Raw genomic sequence first — 27,489 nt, forward strand, 5'->3', positions numbered from 1 at the left:
TTGCTTTTGTCTGTCTCTATGGTGGTGTTCATGTTCATTGGAGGAGGTGTACACCCAGAATATCGAAACTAGAATATCGATACTCAGAATATCGACCTCAAAATATAAAAACTAAAATATCGACAGGTAGGTAAGTATAGATTTTCTATGGCTAACTACACATGTACGTACGTACCTTGGCAATATATATTTCTGTAGTAGGGGATCTCTGTGTATAGTCATAATCTAGTGAATAGTCCCGCCCATGTGCGTGGACCCCGGAGCAATCAAAAATAATCTCTTAAAGTGTCAAAAAAATGCAGAACTGCACAGACACTTAAGAGAGAATTAAAGACAGATAATGCAGCCTATATCAACAGGCTACACTGTCCAGTACTTCAACTAGAAATTCCACCAAAAATCCACAAACAGCAAAGCCTGTCCAGATTTCCCTTGCTTTAACAGCAAAAACCCTCTGGAATGATAGAGAGGAAGACATGGACAGACAAGCCCCATAGGCTGCCATTATGTGGCTCAGAACAGGATACTGTGCCTTTAAGAGAACTTTCCAGAACTTCACAGTATCCCAGAATGCACTGCAGGTCCCTTTTACTTTCAGTTCTTTTTTCCGGCTCCTGCAAGCAGGACCCTGGAGCATTGAGCTCTCCCTTTTCAAGGGTTTATTGGTGATTCTTTTACTTTTTTCAAAGTTATTTGAGTGCTTTTCTTGAAGTACTTTGCTGTTTCTTCCTGTTTGTCTTTGGGTGCACTCTTAATTGTCGAATATGCCTTCTTTATTCGACAATTGCCCTGAGTGCTCCAGGAAGAAGGCCAAGTCTGACCCACACGAGGTGTGTATCATCTGCCTTCCTTCATCCCATGTCCCAGAGGAGTGTGACATCTGCCAGGGTTTCTCTGGCAGGACCCTGAGGGATAGGATGAAGATCAGGCTTCAGGGCCTTGAAGACAGAAGACGGAAGGCACAAGGTGGGTCTGGAGGGGCTTCATCTGCCCATGCTGAGGCCTCTGGGGAGCTCCCCAGGGGCAGGAAGACCAGCAAACGTCCCCATTCTCCGTCGGCATCGGTTGCACCGACCATGGCGTCGAGAGGGATGACTGCAGTCTGTTCCCCGTCTCCCCAGGGCTCTGGGTCGAGGCGACGTTGACGTTCGGCGTTGAGGGACCTGAACAGGCTGCCGTCGAAGTCTCCAGTGACGATTTCGTCGTCGTCTTCGTCAGCGTCGAGTATTCGACGTCGAGAGGCCCGGCGTCGGCGCTCGCCGTCGGCGAAGAGGAGAAGGTCGTCGTGGAGGGGATCCTTGGCGTTGAGGAGAAGATCGCCGTCGAGGCGAAGGTCGCCGTCGAGGCGTAGAATGTTGCCGTCGAGGCGTAGGAGGTCGCCGTCGAGGCGTAGACGGTCGACGTCGAGGCGAAGAAGGCGAAGAAGGTCGCCGTCGAGGCAAAGGCATTCGCCGTCGAGGCAAAGGCATTCGCCGTCGAGGGATCGGCGCTCGCCGTCGAAGAGGCGAAGCTCACTGTCGAGGGGCCGACGCTCGCCGTCTGGTCGCCGTTCTTCGATGCCGGGAAGGCGCGGAAGGAGTTCTGGCGCCAGGAGTCAGTCTGGCAGGCGTCAAGTGCCTATGGAAGACTCTCCAAGGTCCCAGCCTAGTAGAAGGGCGGTTCACCAGGCTCGGTGTACTCTGTTGTGTATACATACCCCTGCTACGCCGAAGACAGTTACTCCTCCTCCTCCTCCTCCGTTACCGAGAGGACTTCCTCCGCGGGCTCCCACCTTGCCTCCCTTTCGCCTCCTCCGCAGCCTCAACCGCAACCCCAGTTGCCGGCTGACAAGCCTCCTCCGATTCCTCCGAGGAACTGTTCGTTGCCACGATTTCCGACTCCCCCTAAGGGGACCCCTCGGCCGAGGGCTCCATCCAAGCCAAAGTCTCCTGTCCCGGTGGAACCGGCAAGGCGACCGAAGCCAAAGAAGTCGCGATCCTGCTCTGGACGGAGAGGGAGGTCGCGCAGTCGTCACAGATCCTCTAGGAGGTCAAGACGGCGCCACAGGAGGCGCAGATCACGGTCCCGCACGGACTCTTCTAGAACCAGGTCCGTCCCCCCGACCGTGTCAGACTCCCCGGGGACGAGGGTGTCTCCCGTGGATGACATCAGCACGTTCCAGGAAGTTCTCCTGAGGGGTGCAGCGAAATTGGGAATCACGGTGACGGCTCCAACACCTACGACGTCCGTGATTTTTGAGACACTTCACAAGAAGCATTTGTCTCGCCCTCTACTACCGCTCGTGCCAGGATTGGTAGAGCCAGCGGAGGAGCTGTTCCTTACGCCTGCAACGACGAAAGCCGCTCCGTCCCGTCTTCTTAAGAAGTACAGGGCTCCGGATTCCGACCCGGCTTTTCTGAATTTTGACCCTGTTCCGGACTCCGTTATAGTAACGGCGGCCGGAAAACAACACTCTACCTCTCCGTCTTCTACCGTGCCTCCGGATAAGGAGAGCCGATGGATCGACTCAAATGGCAGGAAGGCCTGTGGGACGGCCTCTACGTGCATGAAGGCCGCTAGCGATACAGCTCTGCTAGGGCGTTATGATTGTGCCCTATGGGAATCCCTCCAGCAGTTCGCGGAACTCCTGCCATGAGATAGGAGGGAGGATTTCCTGGAGATACCTCACAAACACAGGGCATATACAAAATATATGTACAATTGCATTTGAATTTGTAAATATTTTATTTCATTTTTTCGACATCGTGGACCTAACTGCGGTCGTAGGCGGAGGTGGCTTGAGAAGGGGACGAGGAAAATTACTTTTAACAGAAACGTTCCTACGTTTATTACGTGATCCAAAAATAAGATGGTGTGAAGGACATTCTATATGTATTGAGAAAAGATCATTCGAAAATGTGGCATCCCCTCCACATTTTATTGGAAGGTCAAATCGAACTTAAAGCTTTTGGATAAGTCGTCCTCTGTTCCCGCTCTACGCACTGTTTAAAGAGTGACAGAAAATTCTCACGCTGCACTTTGATGAAGAATAAAGAAAAATACCAGATAGATGCCATATTTAGTAGAAACTTTCAGATAATGCTGAGGTTGCAACTTAGCAAGATCATGAAGATCTCTATGGCAAGATCATTAACAAGATTTGAACTCCAGGTGTAGAGATCCTGTATTGAATTGTCTCTGTGTGGTCCTGAGGAAGGTGGTCCTTACTACTGTTTCCCACCGAAACGCGTCGACCAATTTGTGATCAATGCCCTCCATTTTTTAGAACTAATGAGTCTGGACAAAAGTTACAATGCTATTGGATGTCTATGGTTGTTTTGAAAGGGAATGTATGTTTAGTAAGTACGTATGTGGCTGTGTGTATGGTTCTCTACCTGGTTTGTTGAATTTTGTATTTTATGTAATTTTGGATAATCAATGAGAAATAGTTATGGACTGATTATACTGAAAGAATTTCTCTTTTTGAATAATAATTAATTTTTATAATCACTGTATTTATATAAAAAAATGAGATGAAAAAGTTTTGATACGAAAAAATGAAATAAAATAATTAAAAATTCAAATGCAATTGTACATATATTTTGTATATGCCCTGTGTTTGTGAGGTATCTGCCGTGTTAAAAGCATTTATAGGTCAAGAGGGAGTGTTGAAGTTTGCTGTAGTGTTTCTTCCCCTCTACTCCCTGACCTGAAATTACCTGTTAGAGGGGGGTTCCCTGCTCTATTTAAAAGGATTTCCTGGAGATCCAGAAAGAAGGGATGCTGGTCTCGAACCTGGTCATCAGCGCGGCCGCTGGTGGCTCTCTTTTGGCGGCCAATGTGTATTGTCATGGGATCAACCAGTGACGCCATGCCTGGCTCAGGCTCACATCACTCAAGCCGGAGGCCCAGCAGCGAGTGGCTAATCTGCCCTTCTCGGGGGAGACCCTGTTCGGGAAACATGCAGATGATGAGATGGCCCGCATGAAGGCGGAGACCGAGACTCTGACGGCTGTGGGCTTGGAGAAGCCCAAAGAAAAGAAAGCCTACCGCCCGTTCCAGAGACGGTTTGGGGCGCAGGGCAGAGGGCGAGGACAGGCTTCGGGACAGCAGCAGTAACAACAGCAGCAGTTCCGGAGGCCCTTCCAGAAGCGCCAGAAGGGTAGAGGAGGTCAGAAGTCCTCTACAGCGAACAAAGGTGCAGCCGGGTCTCGACCCTGAGCTGTTACTTCCCCTACATCCGTTACCCGCTCCAGTGGGGATAAGTGTTTGATTTTTTCTCAGGACAAGTGGGTGCTGAATATTGTTTGCAATGGATACAGTCTTCGGTTCACCAGCCCGCCTCCATCAATTCCTCCGGTCAGCTTGCAGTTCCAGCTGCACGAGCTCCAGGCGGAGGCCGATATCCTGTTAAGGAAAAGGGCGATAGAAGACGTACCTCTGTCTCAAAGAGGAAGAGGTCTGTACTCCCGGTTATTCCTGGTCCGCAAAAAGGACAAGAACGAGTTCAGGCCCATTCTGGATTTGTGACAAGCAAACAAGTGGATTCGCAGAGAGAAGTTTCGCATGTTGTCGTTGCATCAGATTTATCCTCAGCTGCAACGGGGAGACTGGCTGTGTGCCATAGACCTACAGGATGCATACTTCCATGTGCCCATTGCACACAAACACAGGAAGTTCCTGCGATTCCAAGTCGGCGCCAATCATTATCAGTACACAGTACTGCCATTCAGACTGAAGTCTGCGCCCAGAACATTCTCGAAGTGCATGGCAGTGGTAGCCGCACACCTAAGGAAGAACAAGGTGTTTGTCTACCCGTACCTGGACGATTGGTTGATCAAGGCCTCCTCCTTCTCGGAAGCTCAAGCGCACTTCCAGAAGACGTGCGTTCTCTTGAACAAGCTGGGGTTGCACATCAACATGTCCAAGTCTGTCCGGACTCCGGTCCAGTGCATCCAGTACTTGGGAGCCTCCATCAATACGCTGTCAGCAAGCGTGTCTCCTTCAGAGGAGCGACGACTATCCCTCCTTCGGAAGGCTCAGGCTCTTATGACCACTCCATCTACAACAGTGAGGACGGTGGCTTCTCTACTGGGATCGATGGCCTCTTGTATTTTCCTCACACCACATGTACGGCTGCACATGAGACCATTGCAGGAGTGCTTGGAGGATCAGTGGGTTCAGAGGAAAGGGTCTTGGGACAACAGGATACGACTGTCTCTGCAAGCTCTTCAGTCTCTGAAGTGGTGGTGTTCGGCAGAGAATCTCCTGAGAGGGGTTCCCTTCCACAAGGACATTCCCAAGTAGACTATTGTGACGGATGCGTCTCTCCACGGCTGGGGGGCGCATTCCGGAGACTTACAGATTTAAGGGACGTGGTCCCAGACGGAGTCCACGTACCACATCAATTTCCTGGAACTCAGAGCTGTTCACTTGGCACTGAAGGCCTTTCTTCCGTCCTTCCAGACCAACTCTCTGCTTGTGCAAATGAACAATACGACCACGATGTATTACCTTAACAAGCAGGGGGGCTCGAGATTGCGCATCCTGTCGCAGGAGGCGCAGGCGATCTGGCACTGGCTTCTGGCCAGGGGACTGGCGATAACAGCTACCCATCTACCAGGTGTGCAGAATGTTCAGGCAGATGCACTGAGCAGAGTGATTCAGGAAAATCACGAATGGGTCATAAACGATGAAATACTAGGAGAAGTCTTCGCAAGGTGGGGGACTCAAGACGTAGATCTGTTCGCCACTGCCGAAAACAGCAAATGCCGATACTTCGCCTCCAGGTACTACCAGCCGGGGATGCTGTGGAATGCGTTATGGATCAACTGGTCGAACAGCTTTCTGTACGCTTTTCCACCCATTCCCCTGATTCCGATGGTTCTCATCAAGCTGTCCCAGTCCAGGGCGTGGATGATACTGATTGCCCCGGAATGGCCCAGACAGTGGTGGTTCACGGACCTGCTTCACCGGTCTCTCCTTTCTCACATGAAGCTGCCGTGCCGACCGGACCTTCTCACGAAGTTCGGGGGCAGATGTTGCACCCCAACCTCTCGTCTTTGAGTTTGGCGGCATGGCTCCTGAGATATGGACATTTGAATCTCCCAGAAGATTGCATGGACATACTGAAGGAGGCTAAGCGACCTTCCACTAGGACTTCTTATGCTTACAAGTGGAAGAGGTTTTGCATCTGGTGCAAGTCCAAGAACTATGACCCGACGACATGTAAGGAAGATGTCATCCTTCCTTATCTTCTACATCTGGCGCAGTCTGGCCTTAATGTCCATTCCATTAAGGCTCATCTTGCTGCGCTGACTGCCTACAGGAAATGCCCTTCACAGACTTCCTTCTTTCAGATCCCTGTGATCAAAGACTTTTTGGAAGGCTTGGATAAAGTGTTCCCTCCTGTCCGGCTTCCTTCGCCTTCATGGGAATTGAATGTGGTGCTGTCCAGATTGATGAAGGAGCCTTTTGAACCTATTCATAAGGCTTCGTTGCAGCACCTGTCCTGGAAGGCGGCGTTCCTGTGGCCATTACATTGGCCCGCAGGGTGAGTGAAATTCAGTCGTTGTGTTGCCAAGAACCTTATACTGTATTTCATGCTGCTAAGGTTGTTATGCGTACTCACCCTAAATTTCTTCCTAAAGTTATATCTGACTTTCATGTTGACCAGACCATAACTTTACCTACGTTTTTTCAGAATCCTTCCTCTCCAGCAGAAAGGTCCCTGCATTCCCTGGATGTCAGGAGGGTGTTGAAATGTTATCTGGATAAAACCAAGGATATTCGTAGGTCAGACCAATTGTTTGTCAATTATGGATCAGTCAGGAGAGGTCCTTGCTACGTCTAAACAGTCCATTTCTAGGTGAATTGTGTCCTGTATACAGTTGTGTTACCAAAAAGCTGGTAAGACCTTAGGGGTAAACCTAAGGCTCATTCCACCAGGGGCAAAGCTGCTACGACTGCTTTGCTCCGTAATGTTCCAATTGCAGAAATCTGCAAGGCGGCCACTTGGAAGCCGGTCCATACCTTTGCTAAGCATTACTGCCTGGACACTGATGCCAGGGCAGACGCTTAGGTTGGGCAGGCTTCGCTGCGAAATCTGTTCGCACAGTAGTGGTGCTTTTTCTCTTTTCTCCACCGCCGCTTTGGTCTGGGGATGGGCTTGCCATTCTATTCACTAGATTATGACTATACACAGAGATCCCCTACTACAGAAGGAGTAGTTTCTGTCCTGTAACTCCAGTTCTGTAGTAGAGGTATCTCTGTTATAGTCCTAAGCGCCCGCCCTCCTCCCCGGTGGAGAGAGATATTCATATAAGGAATGCTACAGGTCTGGCGTGTTACGCCTTCAAAAAGAACTGAAAGTAAAAGGGACCTGCAGTGCATTCTGGGATACTGTGAAGTTCTGGAAAGTTCTCTTAAAGGCACAGTATCCTGTTCTGAGCCACATAATGGCAGCCTATGGGGCTTGTCTGTCCATGTCTTCCTCTCTATCATTCCAGAGTGTTTTTGCTGTTAAAGCAAGGGAAATCTGGACAGGCTTTGCTGTTTGTGGATTTTTGGTGGAATTTCTAGTTGAAGTACTGGACAGTGTACCCTGTTGATATAGGCTGCATTATCTGTCTTTAATTCTCTCTTAAGTGTCTGTGCAGTTCTGCATTTTTTCGACACTTTAAGAGATTATTATTGATTGCTCCGGGCTCCACGCACATGGGCGGGACTATTCACTAGATTATGACTATAACAGAGATACCCCTACTACAGAACTGGAGTTAGAGGACAGAAACCACTCCATCTTTGAGTTTCATAGATGTGGAGTTAGGAATACTAGATTTATACCTCTCTAAGTACACTTACATTTTGATATTTTGTCCCCCATATTCTGTTCTCGATATTCTTGTACCACGATATTTTTGGAAGTCGATATTCAGTAGTACAACCTTTGAGGGAATATGTGATGTTTTATTCATAATGTGCTCATCTACTTTTTAGGTCGAGCTGGAGAAAGCATTGCGAAGCATTGCGTCCAGCTCGACAACTTATGTAGCCCGTCTCCTGGGAATCTGAGACAGGGGTCGGGCACGCGCGAAGATTGGTGTCTGTGGACGCGCACGTCCAGACCGGCGCCATGCCCATCTCATGCCTCAGATTCCCTGAAGTGCACGAAACACACACATAGCCACAACTCATGCATGCACACACACACATACACCCACGCATGAATGAATGAAATGACTTTTATAACGCGCAGCTATGCCCAATGGGCGTCAAGGCGCCTAACTCAAAAAACTAGCTAAAGGTAGTCAGATACAAGAGCTTACTGAGAATGAATGAAATGACTTTTATAACGCGCAGGCACAATGCAGCAGGGCACACACACACAGAACCACATATACACACGCACAGCTAACAGACACACAGTCACACATATACATACATACACACGCCCAGCTGCACACGCGCACCCACACAGCTACACTCACACACCTGCACACACCCCCCACTCTCCCCCCCTCCCTGCCGCCACCCCTAGTACAACTAAGCCCCACTTACCGCATCGGCGCAACTCCGGACTTCAGCCGCCACCACGGGGCTCTCCCTCGGGCATGGGAACCCCGCTTCACCACTGCTCCTCTCCTGGCCAGCCACTCCGTGGGCGTGAGCTTCCAGCAGGAAACGGAAGTCCCGCCCCATGGCAGTTTTCGTCACGGCCACGTCTTGTTTTAAAGGGAGATTGAACAACTGCATAAATCTAATCTCGCACACCGCAGCATTGGCTTTCCTCAAAAATAAACCATTGTATCTCCCTCACAGGCGGACCCGGGTCAGGTACGTTTTTTATTTTAATTTTAAACCTACTCCCCCGGCCCCCACCCGCGAGTATTGCCAGTCGCCACTGGTTCAGTTTGAGGGGCTTGCGGTGGCGCTGACACAGGTCTGCAGAGTCTTCTGGTGGAAGAGACATCCTCGGTGTGATCTCCGCACGGTTAGAGAGCTGCACGTTCCCGGGGAGGTCAGTCTTCCTTGTACACTTTTCCCTGCACTTAGGACAGGGACGAGTCGGTGCAGAGACGTCGGTTTCACTTCTGAGGGCGGGTGCATGCTCAAGATCACGGGATACCACGGGCACGTTGCACTTGTTTATTATGAACATGCGTCCCTGGACGTGAGAAATATTCTGTTCACGGGCGGGGAGCAGAGAAGGAAAAGGTCTCTGTCTCTTACTTCCTGCCCAGAAAGTCATTATTTCTGCCTTTGCAGCGCGCTCTCTCTCCATTAATTTATCTTTTTCTTCTCTCTCCTTATCTGCCTCTTCTTTTAATTCCTCTTCCTTTCCTTCTTTTCCCCCTTCGCTCTATCTTTTCTCCCCCTTTCTCTTTCTCTTCTTCCTCCTCCCTCCAACCCCGCTGCACCTGGCCCCTGCACAGGGCGCAGAGCTCTCTCCAGGCATTCGCTGCTCTTAGCTCCTCCAGTCATCTGTTACGACCAAACACGGACATTAAATGTGTTTTTTAGTTTTGAACATCTGTTTTATCTGGGGTCGTGAGGACTAACAATCTATCTGTTGTGAACTCTAGCGTCCCTGGTGCGACTCTAGGTTCTCTAGACTAGACCGACAGCTAATACGTATTTAACGAGTTTTCAGAGATTCCCTGAAATCGCAGGGGGCGGGAGTGGCCCCTAAGGGAAGTCACACTTCATTTTAAGTCTTGCAAGAGAAAGAACTTCTTTCTAAGATCGGAGGGTGTTTGTGAGACTCTGGGCTCCCAAATGAAGCGACCCGCGGACTTTATGTATGCGATGGACTCGTGCTTATTGTGTGGGCATTTGTAGGACCAAGTGTTTTGTTATTGTTTATCTGGCAGCAAATTCGTATCCCGTAAAACAGCGCCAATTGATTCAGGTTGATAATTTACAAAGCTTATCTCGAAACAGTTCAAAAAGGTTCAGAAATTCCAGTCACACCCATGCAGAGGCAACTCCAAATGTGTCATTACATGTACATATTGCACTTACATGTAATTAAATGTACATATTGTACTTGGATGCAGCTACGTAGGAATATTACACTTGCATGTCATTTACGTGTACCTATTGCACTCGCATGTAATTACGTGCACCTTTAACACTTGCATGTAATTAATGATATGTGCCACGTGTGCATATTGCACTCACATGTACTTGTAGCTATTGCAGTCGCATGTAATGTAATTTATGTACCTATTGCACTTGCATCTAATTACGTATGGTTATTACACATTCGCATGTAATTAATGAAGTACCACGTGTACATGTTGCACTTTCATGTACTTGTAGCTATTGCACTTGCATGTAATTAAAAATACCCATTGTACTTGGATGCAACGGCGTGTACCCATTACACTGGCATGTAATTAATTACATTGACCACGTGTCTATTGCACTCAAATGCAACTATTGCACCTGCATGTAGTTGCGTATTCCTATTACACTTGCATATCATAACATGTGCCACGTGTACAAATTGCGGTCACATGCACTTGTAGCTATTGCACTTGCATGTATTTAAATGTACCTAGTGTACATTTGGAAATGTAATAACTTCTTGCATTATCACAAAGACATTTTTATTTTCCCACGGGAGAGTAGATTTGCCTTTGGAGAAATTCCATCCCACCGCTGCCCCAGTAAATGGGTGGTATTTCTTGCCCACTCCAATATTGTAAAGAGGTTTACTCCTGCCCTTGACAGGCATAAGTTTCTGATCCTTGCGAGGGTGTGACTGGGCTTACAGTAAGAATGTGCACACACTCCCCAGGCCTTAGAGGGTGGTTGTCACCACTTAATATTACCCCATACATTGGCACTACTGCACCGAAGTAAATCTCTACAAGTGTAAACCCTGTTTTGCGAACAGCAAAGTAGCATCACACTAGTAAAAGCATTTGCAATGCAATAGGTCTCGCAATTGTGAGAGTTTGAGCTATTGGCATTGTAAATGGCAATGCCTTTTATTTACCTTTTAAAACCAGCACATAAATAAAAAGCAGTGCCATTTACAATGCCAATGGCTCAAACTCTAACAACTGCGAGACCTATTGCATTGCAAATGCTTGTTGGATTTTTGTTATGTGTTTTCTGGAGAAAATGCAGCAGATGACTTGAGAGTGTGGAATCTTCAAGTTGTAGCACCAAGGGATTGTAAGCAGCTTCTTTGGTGGGCAATGCCCATCCACTGTGTATTTGGAGTTGTGTTCTGTTACAAAGGCATACCCAAATTTTGTCTTTCTCATTCTATAAGTGATTTCCACCACTTGCATTTTAAGATGCAAAGTACATTTCTGATTTTTATAATGTTGTCATCGTTCCACACGGTCCTTTTCTTGAGGGTAGGTTTTAATGGCATCCTTAATAGTGTCTGGTTGTCAACTCTTACGAACAACCAGCAATGGAAGGGAGATAGATATTGTGGTTGCTTGTCGCCCAGAGTTTTGCCAAGGTGGAGCCTCAGTGCTCGAAAGTTCGGTTTTCTCCATTGTGGGCATGAGCAGTTAAGGGCTGTCTTCATGTTAGTTTGGGGATCAGGCTGGTTGCTGTTGAAGGCAAAGGCATAATGGCCACTCCAGAACACTAGAGAGTTGTTGATTTCACCAGCATATCTAGGGGGGTATAAAATGATATCTAATGTGCTTCAGGTGGAATTGGTAAATTCAGATATAATTTGCAGGCGGTTGAAGACCGCTAGATTAGATTTGTTGAATGCAATAGGTGTTAGCTAGTGGTTGGAAAAACGTATGTTAAGGTGAACCAGGATTTCAGTTTGGGGGTTATTTAGCAGAATGTTATCACTGCATCCAGTAAGGTTTCCTCAAACTTTGCATTAAGGATTTCTCTTTCAAATCTAAGCCCAGGTGACATTTCTTTAACACCGACATAATCTTGCATAATTTCTGCATTACACTTTTATAGGAAATGCCTCAGCTTACACCATTCATCAGACCGCATAACTGCAATTTTGTTAAGGTAAAAATCCTATTACGAAAGTATTAGAACAATGCAAACAGAACACATACAGCTGTGTGTGCATCACATGCGACTATGCACAATTTTTTAGCGTACAATACTGGCATTTTGCATAATAACGTGTAATTTTCTGGGCCTTTCAAGTAGTTTTCTCAAAAGACATCTGTGCATTTCAGCAGGCCCAATCAAAACAAGATTAAACAAGTAGTTGGGCTTTACATTGGTTCTACACTACACAGGTTTGGGTAAATTTTGCATTTACAATCTGAAATGCTTCAGACAAGAAAACTCTTGACCATCACACAATGTAGGATGGAGTTAACTCCTCCTGGGGGGGCTCTCACCCTCTCTCTCTGCCTCATTTATCCTTTACTAGGTCTCTCCTTAAGTATCCCAGTTCAGAATACACCCCCTCTCTCATTTTCTTTCATTGTATCACTCTAGCTACCAACCCTTGCTATACTTCACCTCACTCTCTCACTCCACCTCTCTGGACCTCTGTCTTGTCTTGTCTCTAATCTTGCTCTGTCGCTTACAACACAATCCTCTACCTCCACTCTCTCAACTTCACACATCGCTCCATCTCTCTCTACATCATCTTAACCCCTCCTTTTCTGTCCCATACCGCTCCCCTTCCTCTACCTAAATCCACTTTCTCAATGTCTCTCTCTGTAGCCCTATCTCTTTTTTTTAGCCTCACCCTGCACCTCTTTAATCTGACTTACCTTATCACTGCTATGCAACCTCATCACCCCTCTCTCTACATCCCTCATTTCTTTCAAGCCCTCACCTCACTCTTTATCAGTCCTTCCTTGCCTCTATACTGTTGTTTTTTCATAATTCCTCTTTTTGATAGGCCTGGACGAAATGTTAATTATGCCAGAGTCATTGGAGTAATTTCAGTAATTACACCTTATTCTTGTGATGAGAAATTATAGAAATTAGGTGATTACACCAATTTGAGTGATTAAGAGTAATTTGGAGCACACATCCTATGGCAGGAGCACAGGAACAAATAACCAAGAGAGAGCGAGCGGCTGCTGGCTACTGCTGTTCGTGTCCTGTAGCATTTAGTGCTGTTTTCGTAGCACACAATGCATCCTTTGGCCCATTTTGGATGTGAGGCTGCAATTAGTAAGAAAAATAGTGCTGCATTGTGGAATACACTTCATTGAGACTGCAGTGCGGAAAAATTCTAATATATGCACTTATATGTCACTTCGTACCACTGACAAGGCGCTGAAGCGCTTTACGGTGAGAAGTGGGCTATTTCAGAACCCAAGGGTAGAAGTTAATCCGGTGGCTATTATTTATTCTTGGGATTAGCTTGGGGATCTCAGGGACACCATTTGCTGTATTTACTGCAGTAATTCACACTAGATGAGATAAACAGGAGTTAGATGAGTTAGATATGATCATTACTGTGGTCATGTAACTCCATGCAGATGGTTTGTGAGGTGAATAGGTAGGCTAGAGGTGATTCAGTATTGCCAGGTCGCCAGATATGGTTTCAGAGGAGAAGAAGGTGTGATCTATGAAATGAGGTGTGGGAACTTTGCAGAAATACAATACCAGAGAATAAGACGGACAGTCTTGCAAATTAGAGTAGGTTAGGCTCACAGAGAGTGAGGCATGCAGAAGATTGAGGATAAAAAGACGGTAATTCGATAGAAAGAAAGGAGAGGGAAGCAAATGATAGCTTTAAGTCAAGGAAAATTTCATACAGGTTTTAGGAACAGAGTATGAGGATGAGTTATGGTATAGCATTCAATCTGAGGATGTAAAACTGTAGAAAGAAACAACATTTGGATATGAGCGTGTATTGTAGCATCTGTACTGTGCCATCACCGCCCTTGAAGGGGTGTTTTTTTCCAAATGCTTTTTAAAGACATTGTTGTCGAAGGTTTGAGCATCATACTTTAAGTCCTTGCAACTGATGGATCTCCAACGCATAATGTTTTTCACATTTATTCTGGTAGCTTACTTAAATTGGCTTGATGGCTCACAGAAATGTAACAACCTGTGAAAGTATACACAAGATGGGCGTTGGACTATTGGTCTAGTGCCACCCTCAGTAATTCAGCGTCCCTTGGGGTGTTTATCCGTTTTATCATACCGACTTCACTGGCTCACTACATTCTTTTGATTAACTTTGAAATGACTTTGAGACATTAATAATTTAGGTTGAATATATGAAAAGAATAATTTTGTCACAGATTAATAGTTGATCCTTAGTTTGACACTCCTTAAGTAATTTTCAACTGCTTCTGGTGCAAACCCAGTACAACTTTTACAACCATTTTGAAAACCTAATATTGCTAGAAATATATAGTTATCCATGTGTAATCTCTGTACATGTTTTTAACTATTTTGCATTGTGATGCAGAAATATTCTACAATTTACTTAAAATAATATAATTTTACGTGCAAGACATTGACACCAGTGGTTGGTTTGTTACTCCTTTATAATTCCATTAAATAATTAAATGCATATTTTTTATAAACTGCTGCGGGTATCTCTTTCACACTGACTTTCCTCTTTACCAAGGTCTTGCTCTGACGCATGTGATGGAGGAAAATTTGAGATCACAAGCTGGAGCGCGGTCGGATGCCGGAAAAATTGTGATCCTCTTGACAGATGGAAAATCCCAAGATGATGCCAATAGCTCTGCCCAAATTTTGAAGAACACCGGCATAGATATTTTTGCTATTGGTGAGAAACTGAATAATGTTTTTACTATGTTTTTTTATTTTGATGGTGGCATTGTGCAAAGGTTATTGGAAGCTGATATCTTGATTGTCAAATGAGGATTGAGCACAGATCAAACTAGACTTGTAGAATCTAGCAGGTTTCGTAGAGTGTCTGTGATAGGGTCAGGCAGGGGTCAGCAACATTGTAGCCCTGGAACCTACTTGTGTAGCTATACCCAAGTATAGTGCCCATTTACCCTCATGGTTTGGTCCTAGAAAGGAGAAATAATGTGTTATTTTGCTAAATTAGTTGGAACAGCTCTTGTGTAGACATTGTCCATGATGTTCACTGTGCTTATGATCTGTAACGTTTGTGGTCTTCATCATAAAATGTGGCACCTATGAGATTCTATAGAGTTGTATGTGTTTGAAGAATGAGGTGACTTGTGGTTCTTCTTGGAAAGTGTGGACCCAAAACTCAAACTGTAAATGTTTGTACGATGATATTGTATTGTAACACTGCATAGGTGCCAAGTTTCCCAGGTGCGATGACCTGTTCCCGTCCACGTTTTTTTCCTTTGAATTCTAGAACTCGTAGTGAAATACACAAACCTACATCTAAAACAAAAGCACACCTGGACTGGAGCAGCTAGCCATGCGGCGACCTAGGAAACATAGCAGGACTGATTCTGCCTCGTGTATGTAGACATTCGCGTCACAGACTACCACAACCACTTTCGTGATACTGGGGTAAAAAGTGCTCGCTAGAACACTCCGCTGTGAACCACCGAGGATATGTAATAACACCGCTCAGAAAAAAACGTGTATGAAGTACGTCACGTGACGTCATAAGGCAGCCCTTCATACGTCAGAGATAGAAGATTCTAGAAGCAGGCGGCAGAAGGTTGACCTCAGAGAGCGCCCGGCTGCCCCAGAGACCAGAGGGAGGCCACCGAGGTGGCGAGGGCCTGGCGGCTCTGGTCTGTGACCCCGGAGTTAATGCAGGGAGGAGACACTTTATGAGTAGAAAACACACTGCTTTGGGTGTCCCGTACAGAAGTACATTTCAGCAGGCGCTTCCCCTGGCGGTAAGGAGGGTGCCTCGCCCGCTCTACGGAGACAAAGCTGCAAGATCGACAGCTTTCAGCTGACAGGACCATTCACTGCCTTCCAAGAATTCTTTCGGGTACTTCAGACCTGCTCCGCATTTCATCATAACGGGACGTTTTTGTTGATAACAAAGAACAGCCACATTTATCAAGGGAGGCTATGTGCCAGTAGAAACCGCCGATTAAATAACCAATGGGAAAAATAATTATCATTTGAGTTAAAGACAAGTTTGTCTTTTTAGTGTTTGGGTCTCTCCTACAGACAGCTTTTAGCTGTGATTTGTCAAAAGACTCATGTGGACCCTATCAAACCTTAAGGGGGCTTACAGTTATTGCTTACTATTGTTTTTTTGTCACTCTTATTTGTTTGATTTTACTTCGATGGCCTTCCTCTTCTTCTGTTTCTCTCTCCCCTTGAGGGACCATCTTCTTGATTTTATGGCTTGTATTCTCCCACTGCTAACATTCAAGGGCTTACTTTTTCTTTTGTTATTGACATTCCATGTTGAGTAAGTGAGTTTTGTTCCTTTTTGCAGCATGTTTTCTTGTGTTGTTGCAATAATAATCAAAAGCATGCTTCAAGAAGTCTGCACTAAAATGTAATGGCAGCAAACAACCTGTGTCTGTATTGCCAGGCACCTTACTAATCCGTTTCCCAACTGACATAGAACCCCGTGATGTCACCACCACGGCCCCCAGGCAGTGCCTATGACATCAAGAGGATTCCACAGACCCACATTACAAAAGCCCATAGCATAAAGCCCACCGCTCCTTTGTGGTTCCTCCCAACCTTGTGGTTCTTAAAATAAAATATATATATTTTATGTTTTTGGCCATCCAGGCAGCTGTAATTTGATGCGAGGCCCAGGCCGTTCTATTTTCAGAAGTAACGGTTAAGCACAAGAATATTTTTTTGTTTACTGCTCTATTTTGGAATGGTAATAACATATTTAAATAATGGTATCATTTTATAGGCCTCATCACTAAAAGTCACATGTGATCATTAGAGGTCATACGTCATCACGCAGGGGTGCGCTTATAGATGGACGCTGCTGCCAGCGTGCGAATGATGATCGTTGTTTCTTTTCTTTACTTCTTTTTTGGTGCTAATTCTGCACAGCAAAATGCATTGCCAAAGCCAATAGGTCAAACAGACGAGAACTGTTGATTGACCTTTTCAATGCTTGCTTTTTTGGTGTTTTATTTTTCCTTCAGTTGGAGAGCTACATTTTTGACCCGAGAAATCATTCTACCGTGAACTAATCAATCAATCAGGTCATTTGTAGAGCGCACTACTCACCCGTAGGGTCTCAAGGCGCTGGGAGGGGGGGGGTGCCGCTACTGCTCGAACAGCCAGGTCTTGAGCTTCTTCCTGAAGGAGAGGTGGTCTTGGGTCAGGCGCAGATTGGTCGGGAGTGAGTTCCAGGTCTTGGCGGCCAGGTAGGAGAAGGATCTTCCTCCTGTTGTCGCTCTTCGGATGCGGGGGACGGCGGCGAGGGCGTGGTTGGTTGATCTGAGGAGGCGTTTGGGAGTGTAGAAGTTGATCCGGTTGTTGAGGTAGCTCGGGCCTTGGTCGTGTAGGGCTTTGTGCGCGTGGGTGAGGAGCCGGAAGGTGATTCTCTTGTTGACCGGGAGCCAGTGCAGATCTCTCAGGTGTCCGGAGATGTGGCTGCGTCGGGGGATGTCGAGGATGAGTCTCGCCGAGGCGTTCTGGATCCGCTGGAGTCTCTTCTGGAGTTTGGCAGTAGTTCCGGCGTAGAGGGCGTTGCCGTAGTCCAGTCGGCTGGTGACGAGGGCTTGGGTGACCGTCTTCCTCGTCTCGGTGGGGATCCACCGGAAGATCTTACGTAGCATGCGCAGGATGTTGAAGCATGACGAGGAGACGGCGTTGACTTGCCTGGTCATGGAGAGGGAGGAGTCCAGGATGAAGCCCAGGTTGCGTGCGTGGTCCGTCGGTTCGGGTGCGGTGCCCAGGGCGGGGGGCCACCAGGAGTCGTCCCAGGCGGAGGGCGTGGAGCCCAGGATGAGTACCTCCGTCTTGTCTGAGTTCAGTTTCAGGCGGCTGGTCGTCATCCATTCGGCTACGTCTCTCATCCCTTCGTGCAGGTTGGCTCTGGCGGTGGCGGGGTCGTTGGTCAGGGAGAGGATCAGCTGGGTGTCGTCGGCGTAGGAGATGATGTTCAGGTTGTGTTGGCGTGCGATGGCCGCGAGGGGGCTCATGTAGACGTTGAAGAGGGTTGGGCTCAGCGAGGATCCTTGGGGTACGCCGCAGATGACTTTGGTGGCCTCTGACTTGTACGGTGGTAGGCGGACTCTTTGTGTTCTTCCGTCGAGGAAGGAGGTGATCCATTCCAGTGCCTTCCCCTGGATTCCGATGTTGCTGAGGCGCTGTACTAGGGTGCGGTGGCAGACAGTGTCGAAAGCCGCGGAGAGGTCCAGGAGGATGAGGGCCGCTGTTTCTCCGTTGTCCATCAGAGTTCGAAGGTCGTCGGTGGCGGCGATGAGGGCGGTCTCGGTGCTGTGGTTCGCTCGGAAGCCGGACTGTGAGGGGTCGAGGGATCCATTCGTCTCGAGGAAGGCGGCCAGCTGTTTGTTGACGGTCTTCTCGATGACTTTGGCCGGGAACGGGAGGAGCGAGATGGGACGGTAGTTCTTGAGGTCGGTGGGGTCTGCTGTGGGTTTCTTGAGGAGAGCGCTGAGTTCGGCGTGCTTCCAGCTCTCAGGGAAGGTGGCGGAGTCGAAGGAGGTGTTGATGATGTCCCGCAGGTGGGGTGCGAGGACAGCGTCGGCCTTGTTGAAGACGTGGTGAGGGCAGGGGTCAGTCGGAGATCCGGAATGGATGGAGTTCATGGTGCGGATGGTGTCTTCGGTGCTGATCGGGGTCCAGGTGCGGAGGGTGGTGGATGGTGGCGTCATTGCGGTTGTGGCTTGCGTTGGTTGGTTGTTGAAGCTGTTGTGTATGTCCGTGATCTTGTTGTGGAAGTAGGACGCGAGGGAGTTGCAGAGGTCTTGCGACGGTGTGATGTCGTTGTTTCCGGCGTTGGGGTTGGAGAGCTCTTTCACGATGTTGAAGAGTTCCTTGCAGTTGTGTGCGTTGTTGTCCAGCCGGTCCTTGTATGCATTTTTCTTGGTGGCGCGGATCAGTTGGTGGTGTTTCCGGGTGGCGAGCTTGAGGGTGGTCATGTTGTCCGTCGTTGGTTCCCTTCTCCAGGCTTTCTCGAGGGCTCGACAGTTCTTCTTGGAGCACTTGAGTTCGTCGGTGAACCATGGTGTTTTTCTGCTGCAGGATCTGCTGGGCGGGGTCCTTAGAGGGGCGAGTTCGTCCGCGCAGTTGCTGATCCACTTCGAGAGGTTGTCGGCGGCCTGGCTGGGGTTCGCTGAGTTGGCGGGAGGGTGCTGGCTCAGGGAGGCGGTGAGCTGGTCGGCTGTGATCTTGTTCCAGCTTCTTCGAGCAACCTGTTGCTGGAGGTGGTGGATCGTCGTTCTTCTGAAGGTGAAGTGGACGCAGCTGTGGTCCGTCCAGTGGAGTCCTGTTGCGTGGCTGAAGGTGACGTCTTTGCTGGATGAGAAGACGGCGTCGAGTGTGTGTCCGGCGAGGTGGGTGGGGGTGGTCACCAGTTGCTTGAGTCCGAGGTTGTCGAGGTTGTCGAGCAGGGTGGTGGTGTTGCGGTCGTTGTTGTTCTCCAGGTGGAAGTTGAGGTCCCCCAGGAGGATGTAGTCGGCGGAGGGGAGAGCGTGCGGGCTGACGAAGTCGGCGATGTCCTCGCTGAATCGTGTGCGCGGTCCCGGGTAAGAGCGAATACAGAAAATACAGCTAGTGTATTAGACATATCCAGGTGTTCTGAAAGAATATTCTGTGCGTACAAATAACGTTCCATATATTAAATTGTCTTTTGATGCTGATAACTGTTTTACTTGCAAAACCCTGAATGCATTTTTGAAGCTCAGCGGGACGGCAGATGAGGGTACCTAACAGGATTCAAACCTTAAAGTAGGCCTGGGTGGTAAATTCCGTCCCGCTTGCGGAATTCGGGTAATTTTGCATTCCGCGGAGAACGAGAAATTGCCAAAAATTCCGCAGTTTTATTAGAGGTGAAGGGTTATTAAAGTTTTTTTTTTAAATAGCTAATTTACTCTTTATTTGCAGGTGCTGCCGACACAGGTAAGGAGGGTGAGGCGGGAGGGGGGGGTTTGGGGTCAACAGTTGACGGGATATGCAAAATGAAATAAAAAATTAAATAAAACCACTTACCTTGCGCTCGCCACATCAGCGAGTTGCCGATGCTGCAAGCACAACGTATGTGGTTTTATTTATTATTCATTCATTCTTTATTCGGCCGTATATGGCCATAAAAGACAGAAACAATACAGAGCATTTAAATTGTTATAATTTTTTACAATGTAATTTTACCAATCCCGTCATCTGTAGACTTCCTCCACTCCCACCTCCCAACACTCCTGCCCTGCCCCATCGCTCTTACCTGTGGCGTTCGCGCCTGTTTATTGGGTATCCAAAGGAATCACATCATTAGTACCAATTTAGACGGTAAGGGGCTACTCGGGGTGTTTAGTTTGCAAATAACTGTAGTTTGTGTGTCTTTCCAGTGCACATTACAATGGGAGTTTTCTTCTCAATCTATTTAACTTGCCATAACCTTGAAATGTGAACATATGTAGCACAGTACATGGCACACAGTGCTCGTGTGCTGATGACGGCTCCCGGCCGTCATGACCGCACCCGCGATTGGAATGTGACGCAGAATCGCGGCCGCGTCCAAGGGGTTAAACCTGAGTATTCGGAACTTCAGGTGGAGGAGTTGATCCTCGCTGAAGCTGAATGTCTGACTCAGGTCACGAGTCCCATGCATTACCTTTAACTTCCCTTACTGTCTTTTTGAAAGACCTTTAAAAGACTGTGGGCCAGCTGTATGGCCATTTCATTTTGCGATTTTTGTGACTCTCATTTAGAGACTCTCAAAATGAAATGTACTAATGTGTCTCAGGCACATTAGCATTCTCAGTGGGGTCGCAACTGAATTGCTTCACCAATATTCATGAAGCAGATTGCAATTTGTGACCCATTTGGAATGGGAAATAACACAGGAATGGTGGCCTGCTGGGGAGAGCAAACCACCATGTCTGTGTTTGCTTTTAAATAAAGCAACTTAAAAAAAAATGCCGCCCGTTTTCATTAAAGGAAAACAAGATGTGTTTTTAAAAGAAAAAATGAAATGCTTCTGTTTCATTTTTAGGTCGAGACCTGCGTCGGCTGCGCTTGTGCAGTGGCAGGGAGAGATCTTATGTTTCACAGTGTGGGGGCTTGAACACGCCCCTCTTCTCCATTGGCTGTCTCCCTAAACTGAGGCCAGCCATTGGAGGAGAGGGGCGTCACTCCGTTCAAGCCCCGTCTTTTTCGGATTCGGGGGCGTGTTTTTTGCAGTTTTTAACTCCGTGACGTCATCCGTCACTCAACAGCAAAAAATACGCCCGAATGAGAAAATGGCGGCGCTTTTCTGACGCCATTTCTGCCCGACCGCCGCTGGAAGAAGTAGAGAAGCTGCCGAGTCCTCCTCCCCAGCCGGTGAGTGCTTGCTTTTCTGCCCCCCTGTTCCTCGTTGTGCTCGCTTTTCTGCCCCCCACCCCCCTGTTGCCTCGTTGTGCTCGCTTTTCTGCCCCCCACCTCCCTGTTTCCTCGTTCTGCTCGCTTTTCTGCCCCCCACCCCCTGTTCCTCATTTTGCTCGCTTTTCTGCCCCCCACCCCCCTGTTTCCTCGTTCTGCTCGCTTTTCTGCCCCCTGTTCCTCATTGTGCTCGCTTTTCTGCCCCACCCCCTGTTCCTTGCTGTGCTCTTTTTTCTGCCCCCACCACCTGTTCCTCGTTGTGCTCACTTTTCTGCCCCCCCACCCCCTGTTCCTTGTTGTGCTCGCTTTTCTGCCCCCCACCCCCCTGTTCCTCGTTGTGCTTGCTTTTCTGCCCCACACCCCCTGTTCCTCGTTGTGCTCGCTTTTATGCCCCCCCACCCCCTGTTGCCTTGTGGTGCTCGCTTTTCTGCCCCCTCACCCCCTGTTCCTTGTTGTGCTCGCTTTTCTGCTCCCCACCCCACTGTTCCTCGGTGTGCTCGTTTTTCTGCTCCCCCACCGCCTGTTCCTTGTTGTGCTCACTTTTCTGCCCCCCTGTTGCTCGTTGTGCTCGCTTTTCTGCCCCCGCACCCCCCTGTTGCCTCGTGGTGCTCCCTTTTCTGCCCCGCCACCCCCCTGTTGCCTCGTTGTACTCGCTTTTCTGCCCCCACACCCCCCTGTGCCTCGTTGTGCTCGCTTTTCTGCCCCCCCACCCCGTTGCCTCGTTGTGCTCGCTTTTCTGCCCCCCAGCCCCCTGTTGCCTTGTTGTGCTCGCTTTTCTGCCCCCCACCCCTGTTGCCTCGTTGTGCTTGCTTTTCTGCCCCCTGTTGCCTCATTGTGCTCGCCTTTCTACCCCCATCGTTCCGGTGCTGCTTTTGGGGGCAAGATCTTTGACCAGGTCTACGCGACCCAGGAGGCTGCGGGGGCAACGAAGGTCAAGCGGCCCCTCCCCCTGACACCGGGGACATTGAAATACTCCTCGCGCCTCCCGCTTCGCGGGAGACGCATCGTTCCGGTGCTGCTTTTGGGGGCAAGATCTTTGACCAGGACTACGCGACCCAGGAGGCTGCAAGGGTCAAGCGGCCCCTCCCCCTGACACCGGGGACATTGAAATACTCCTCACGCCTCCCGCTTCGCGGGAGACGCATCGTTCCGGTGCTGCTTTTGGGGGCAAGATCTTTGACCAGGACTACGCGACCCAGGAGGCTGCGGGGGCAACGGAGGTCAAGCGGCCCCTCCCCCTGACACCGGGGACATTGAAATTCTCCTTGCGCCTCCCGCTTCGCGGGAGACGCATCGTTCCGGTGCTGCTTTTGGGGGCAAGATCTTTGACCAGAACTACGCGACCCAGGAGGCTGCGGGGCCACGGAGGTCAAGCGGCCCCTCCCCCTGACACCGGGGGTGATTTAACTGACTTTCCTGTCCCGTCCCGCGTGACGCGCGCGGGCGCAGCCGGGCTAAGCCCGGGCAAAGGGCGGGCCCTCTGTGGCCATCAGAGGCCTGAAGAGACTGGGCTGGGCCACAGACATTGATTTTATAGACAAGGACTACAATTACTGAAGTGAGACTTTATTTTTATTCATAATATTTGGGTGTTTGTGCGAAGTACTTTGTATTTTTGTCGACTGTTCTATTGCACTGCACTGGTTCTTATATCGAGAGTTATATTAAGTTGCAGTGATGTCTAGATGTGAGGCAGATAAATCTACTTCTGGGCTGGGCACCATGGACAATTATTTAGTCAAAAAGGTTAATCAAATTAACAATGATAGAAGGGCCTCGTTAGGACGGGGAAGTGCTCCTTTGACACAGGATGAGGTGCCTCTCCCAACAGTGGAAATACCTGTGCCCGATATCCTTGAGATTAACAATAGGGATGTATTAATAACTGTGGCACAGGTACACGCAGAAACACAGGAAGATCTGCTAGATACCTCCATTGAGGAGGCTGAAACAGAACAGGTACAGTTAGCACCAAGACCGGTGAGAAACTGTAGAAAATCACAGCCTAAAACGGGGGGGGGGGGGGGGCAAGCATAATAAAAAAAGAGCCGAAATAGCTGCTACAGATAATAATGGCCCGATTATAGGCTCTTGTCCTTCTGTAGGACATAATGAAGGTGGCTCCGAATTATTAATTGACCAACTCACCCTCTTGATTGAGGGAAAATTGTAAGAAAAATGGAGGAGCTGATTAGACCACTGTCAAGCAAGTTGGACACCTTGGCTCTAGAGGTTGATAGACTAGGTGGACTGTTAACAGCACACCAGTTATCGGCCTCGTCTGTTAGACCTAAGGACAAGGGAACGGGGCAGGGACCTATGAGGGAGCCTGCACTGCAGACTAGTCGGCAAGTTGCTGCAGCAGCTAACGCTCCATCTGAACTCCCACCAAAAATTGACCTAACTGCACAGACTGCACAGACATCAGTAGTTCATGATGGCAGATCAGATTCTAGACAAATAAGAAGAAGTCGCTATATTAATCTCCCACCGGATTGTGCACCCTATGTGGCTGTTTTGACTAATGTTCCAACTATAGAAGATCATCTTGTCCAGTCACACGGGGAATCCCATGATTCTTTAAAAAATAAAACAGTAGCATGGTTGAACACTAACTGCGGATTTCCAATTGCATATTCGGATGAAATACTTTCAGTTAGAAGGGTTAACTGGGTTGGCCCATCTAGAACGGTAAATACTGGGGATTGTATTGTTGTCAATTTCAGACATCCACAACATGTGGCAACAGTTTTATTAAGAGCATCATCTTTATTGTGTAACGCAAACAGTATATGTGTCCGTCCATTAGGATATTTTTATACTCACTTGATCAAAGTCCCTCCTAAACAAAGGAATTACAGGCCACTGTTTCAATCACAGACCCCTGTCTTGTCAGCATCACATCTGTATAATGTTGATAATCAAAATAGAAACGGGTTTATGGTGGAAACACACAATAGATTTGATTCACTTTCTGGCCTTGAGGCATGTGATTGACGTGAGGAGTCACTGGATCAAGGAAATGGAACATCTGGTGAAATGGGTCCTATGGAGATTACAAATGTGAAATTAACCAGAAATAATTTAATCTCTTGGAATATTGCAGGATTGGGCACAAAGATGACAGATTATAATTGGGTCAGATACATTAGGCAGTTTTTGATCATCTGTTTGCAGGAGACCTGGTTAGTGGAATGTGACTTCTTTCTGGAAGGGTACAAGGCCTTCTATGTTCCAGCGATAGCGTCTGGCATAGGCAGACCGATGGGGGGGGCCTGGTCACGTTTATTTCTGTAGCTCTTTCTTGTAAAATACGTAAAGGTTTAACAGACAATGATGGAATTATTGGACTTGTACTAAATGGAGATAACTGTTTGGCTGGCCTGGTAAATTTTTATAATGCGGTTAACCTTAACTCAGCTTCGAGTTCTATCTTTGCACTAAATGCATTCATTAGCACTTCATTGAAGGCATGCATCCATAATCTTATGATTATGGACAATTTTAATGCTCACCCATGTGGTGACCCCCTGTTTAAAAGTCTCTCAGACTTGCACTGTGACCGTCTTGAGGGCTTGCATCTGGAACATACAGCAGAGGGCGAAGTTTTTAATGATTTACTGAATAACCTGGATTTATCATTGACAATGGCACTGAGGGATCCCTCGAAGTGCTTTGAGATTCCAACCTTCAAGGGTCATGGGAGGGGCACCTTTATTGACTATGTTTTACTCTCTGTGTCAATGCAGACTTTTGTGGACTCCTTCACCATTGAACACAGTGAATTTAGTGATCACAATCCACTGACTGTACATTTGAAGGGCCCATGGGTAGGTAAGGAAGGACGGAACCGTATTACTGGTAGGCTGAGTACTACTGACGGTAGACGGCGACTTAAATGGTCTATGATCACACCTGATCTATTGTATAAAGACATCAAGGCCAACTGTACCGAGGAAATTGTAAAATGTACACGTGAAGGGTCGGAACCATGCCAGGTTCTAAGTGCTTTTCAAAACATTTCAGATAAGGTGTCACAGCTGATGTCAGCTCCAGTAAAGCATACAGAGATAGGGGGACCTAGGTGGTTTAATCATGATTGCTCTAGGGCTTCACGTAATTTAAGGTTAGCCCTGGCAGCAAACCCCAGAATAAAAGAGAATATTCAACAGTGTAGGAGAGAATATAAACCCGTTATTAACAGACGCAAGGAATCTCTAAGAGAAGAAGCATGGAGTGAGATTCTAGATCCCTCTACTTTGAAGTGTAGCGCTAGATTCTGGGCGGTAGTAAAAAGACCCTTTTTGGTCCAGGATCCAGGGGATGGTTTAGAATGCTGCATAACAAAGGAGGAATGGGAAGCACACTTCATGCAACTGTATAGTTGTACGACGAATGATAATATTAATCTCGCTCCCTGCAATAGCGGCGACTCTATCAGGTTTGAAAGAGGTGAGGTAATTGAGGGAATAGTGGGGCTTACTGCTGGGAAAGCACCAGGACCTGATGGGATTCCGCCAGATTTATATAAGTCAGAGCCCGGCTTTTGGGCTCCCATATTGGAATCGGTCTTTAATGCAGCTGCTAAAATTGGCTGCCCGCAGTCTTGGGGGATCTCAACGATTGTACCAGTTTTTAAGAAAGGGGACAAGGGTAGCCCTCTTTGCTACAGACCTATTTCCTTAATTGACTCCATGGTCAAAATAGTGGGCAGAATCCTATTACAGAAACTCTCTGATTGGGTGCTGGAAAATAGTATTTTGTCTATTTCTCAGTATGGCTTCTGCAGTGGTCGCTCTACTATTACACAGTGCCGCAACCTCTTTTTAATAATAAGCAAGTATACTGTTGTTCAAAAGGGTACTGTCCACCTTGCCTTCATGGATCTGTCATCAGCTTTCGACTGTGTTAATAGGGGAAAGCTGTGGCAGTCCATGAGGGACAAGGGTGTGGACAGTGGGATTGTCAATTTCCTTGTTGATTTACACAGCAATACCAGTGCTAATGTCAGATATTCCCAGGATTTGTGTGTAACTGGTAATTTTAATATTAGGAAGGGTGTGCGTCAAGGCTGCATTCTTGCCCCCTTTCTTTTTAATTTCTATATCAATGAGCTCGACAGCGTATTGCAGAATGTAAAGGCCGACTGTCCCAGAGTAGGCAGGCGAGGTATTCCCGTTCTTTTATACGCAGATGATGCAGTTTTAATATCTAGAACAGAGAGAGGTCTTCAAGCCTTATTAAATGCTTTTAAGTTATTTATGACGGATCGAGACCTCCTGGTTAACAATTCTAAATCTTTTATTATGCAAGTTGGTCAACAACCAAGAAGGAACTTCTTATTTAAAATAGATGATGTAGCTATCCCCATTTCAAAATCATTCTAGTATCTTGGGGTCCTTTTTGACTCTAAACTCAGTTGGGGTCCACAACTCGACAAAAAGAAAAGGGAATTGGCAAGGGTGAATGCAACTATTTTTAACTTCGCATCAAAACTGGGGAAAAAACCTAATAATGCCATGCTAAAACTGTATAATGCAAAATCAGTGGCAACTGCCGTCTATGGCAGTGAAATATCGGGCTATGTGGCCGGTGAGCAACTACAGATTGTTGAAAACTCCTTCATGAAACGTCTTTTATGTGTCCCAGCGGGCACATCTAATTTTGTAGTACACAAGGAGTTAGGGTCGCAATATTAATGTGATATTTTCTCACTACGCCCGTTGACTTGCTGGCTAAAATTGTGGCTGAATGAGGCAATGGGCACACCCTGGTTAAAATATTTGAAATCGAACTTCCTACGGCTTGGTCGTTTGGAATTATTTGAGGATCCGAGCGGTATTGTAAAGGGTGATGTGGAGGCAGTTAAGCGTGCATTCCTTATGGTCAGAAAGCTCAAAAGAGAAGGCGAGGAGCTCCTGAAACCCAGTGTAAGAAAATTTGTTATGTTAAAAACATGTGATACAATGGAGCCTTATTTGTCGGGCTCGTTGTGTTCCCATGAGAAGTTCCTGCTAACAAGGTTTAGATTAAATCTTTTTCATCATCTGTTGTTTAGACCAAAAAATTATGTTTTTATTA

General features: G+C 47.6%; 1 protein-coding gene across 1 annotated transcript in view; it reads left to right on the top strand.

Moving 5' to 3' along the window:
- Positions 1-27,489, top strand: part of COL20A1 (collagen type XX alpha 1 chain) — a 511,940-nt gene that overhangs the window by 190,821 nt on the left and 293,630 nt on the right. Inside the window, exon 9 of the mRNA XM_078651638.1 lies at positions 14,537-14,701. Within this exon, the coding sequence (XP_078507764.1) occupies positions 14,537-14,701 (165 nt within the window). The remainder of the gene's footprint in view (positions 1-14,536; positions 14,702-27,489) is intronic.

The sequence above is a fragment of the Lissotriton helveticus genome, chromosome 7, assembly GCF_964261635.1.
Source record: "Lissotriton helveticus chromosome 7, aLisHel1.1, whole genome shotgun sequence".
Taxonomy (NCBI): Eukaryota; Metazoa; Chordata; class Amphibia; order Caudata; family Salamandridae; genus Lissotriton; species Lissotriton helveticus.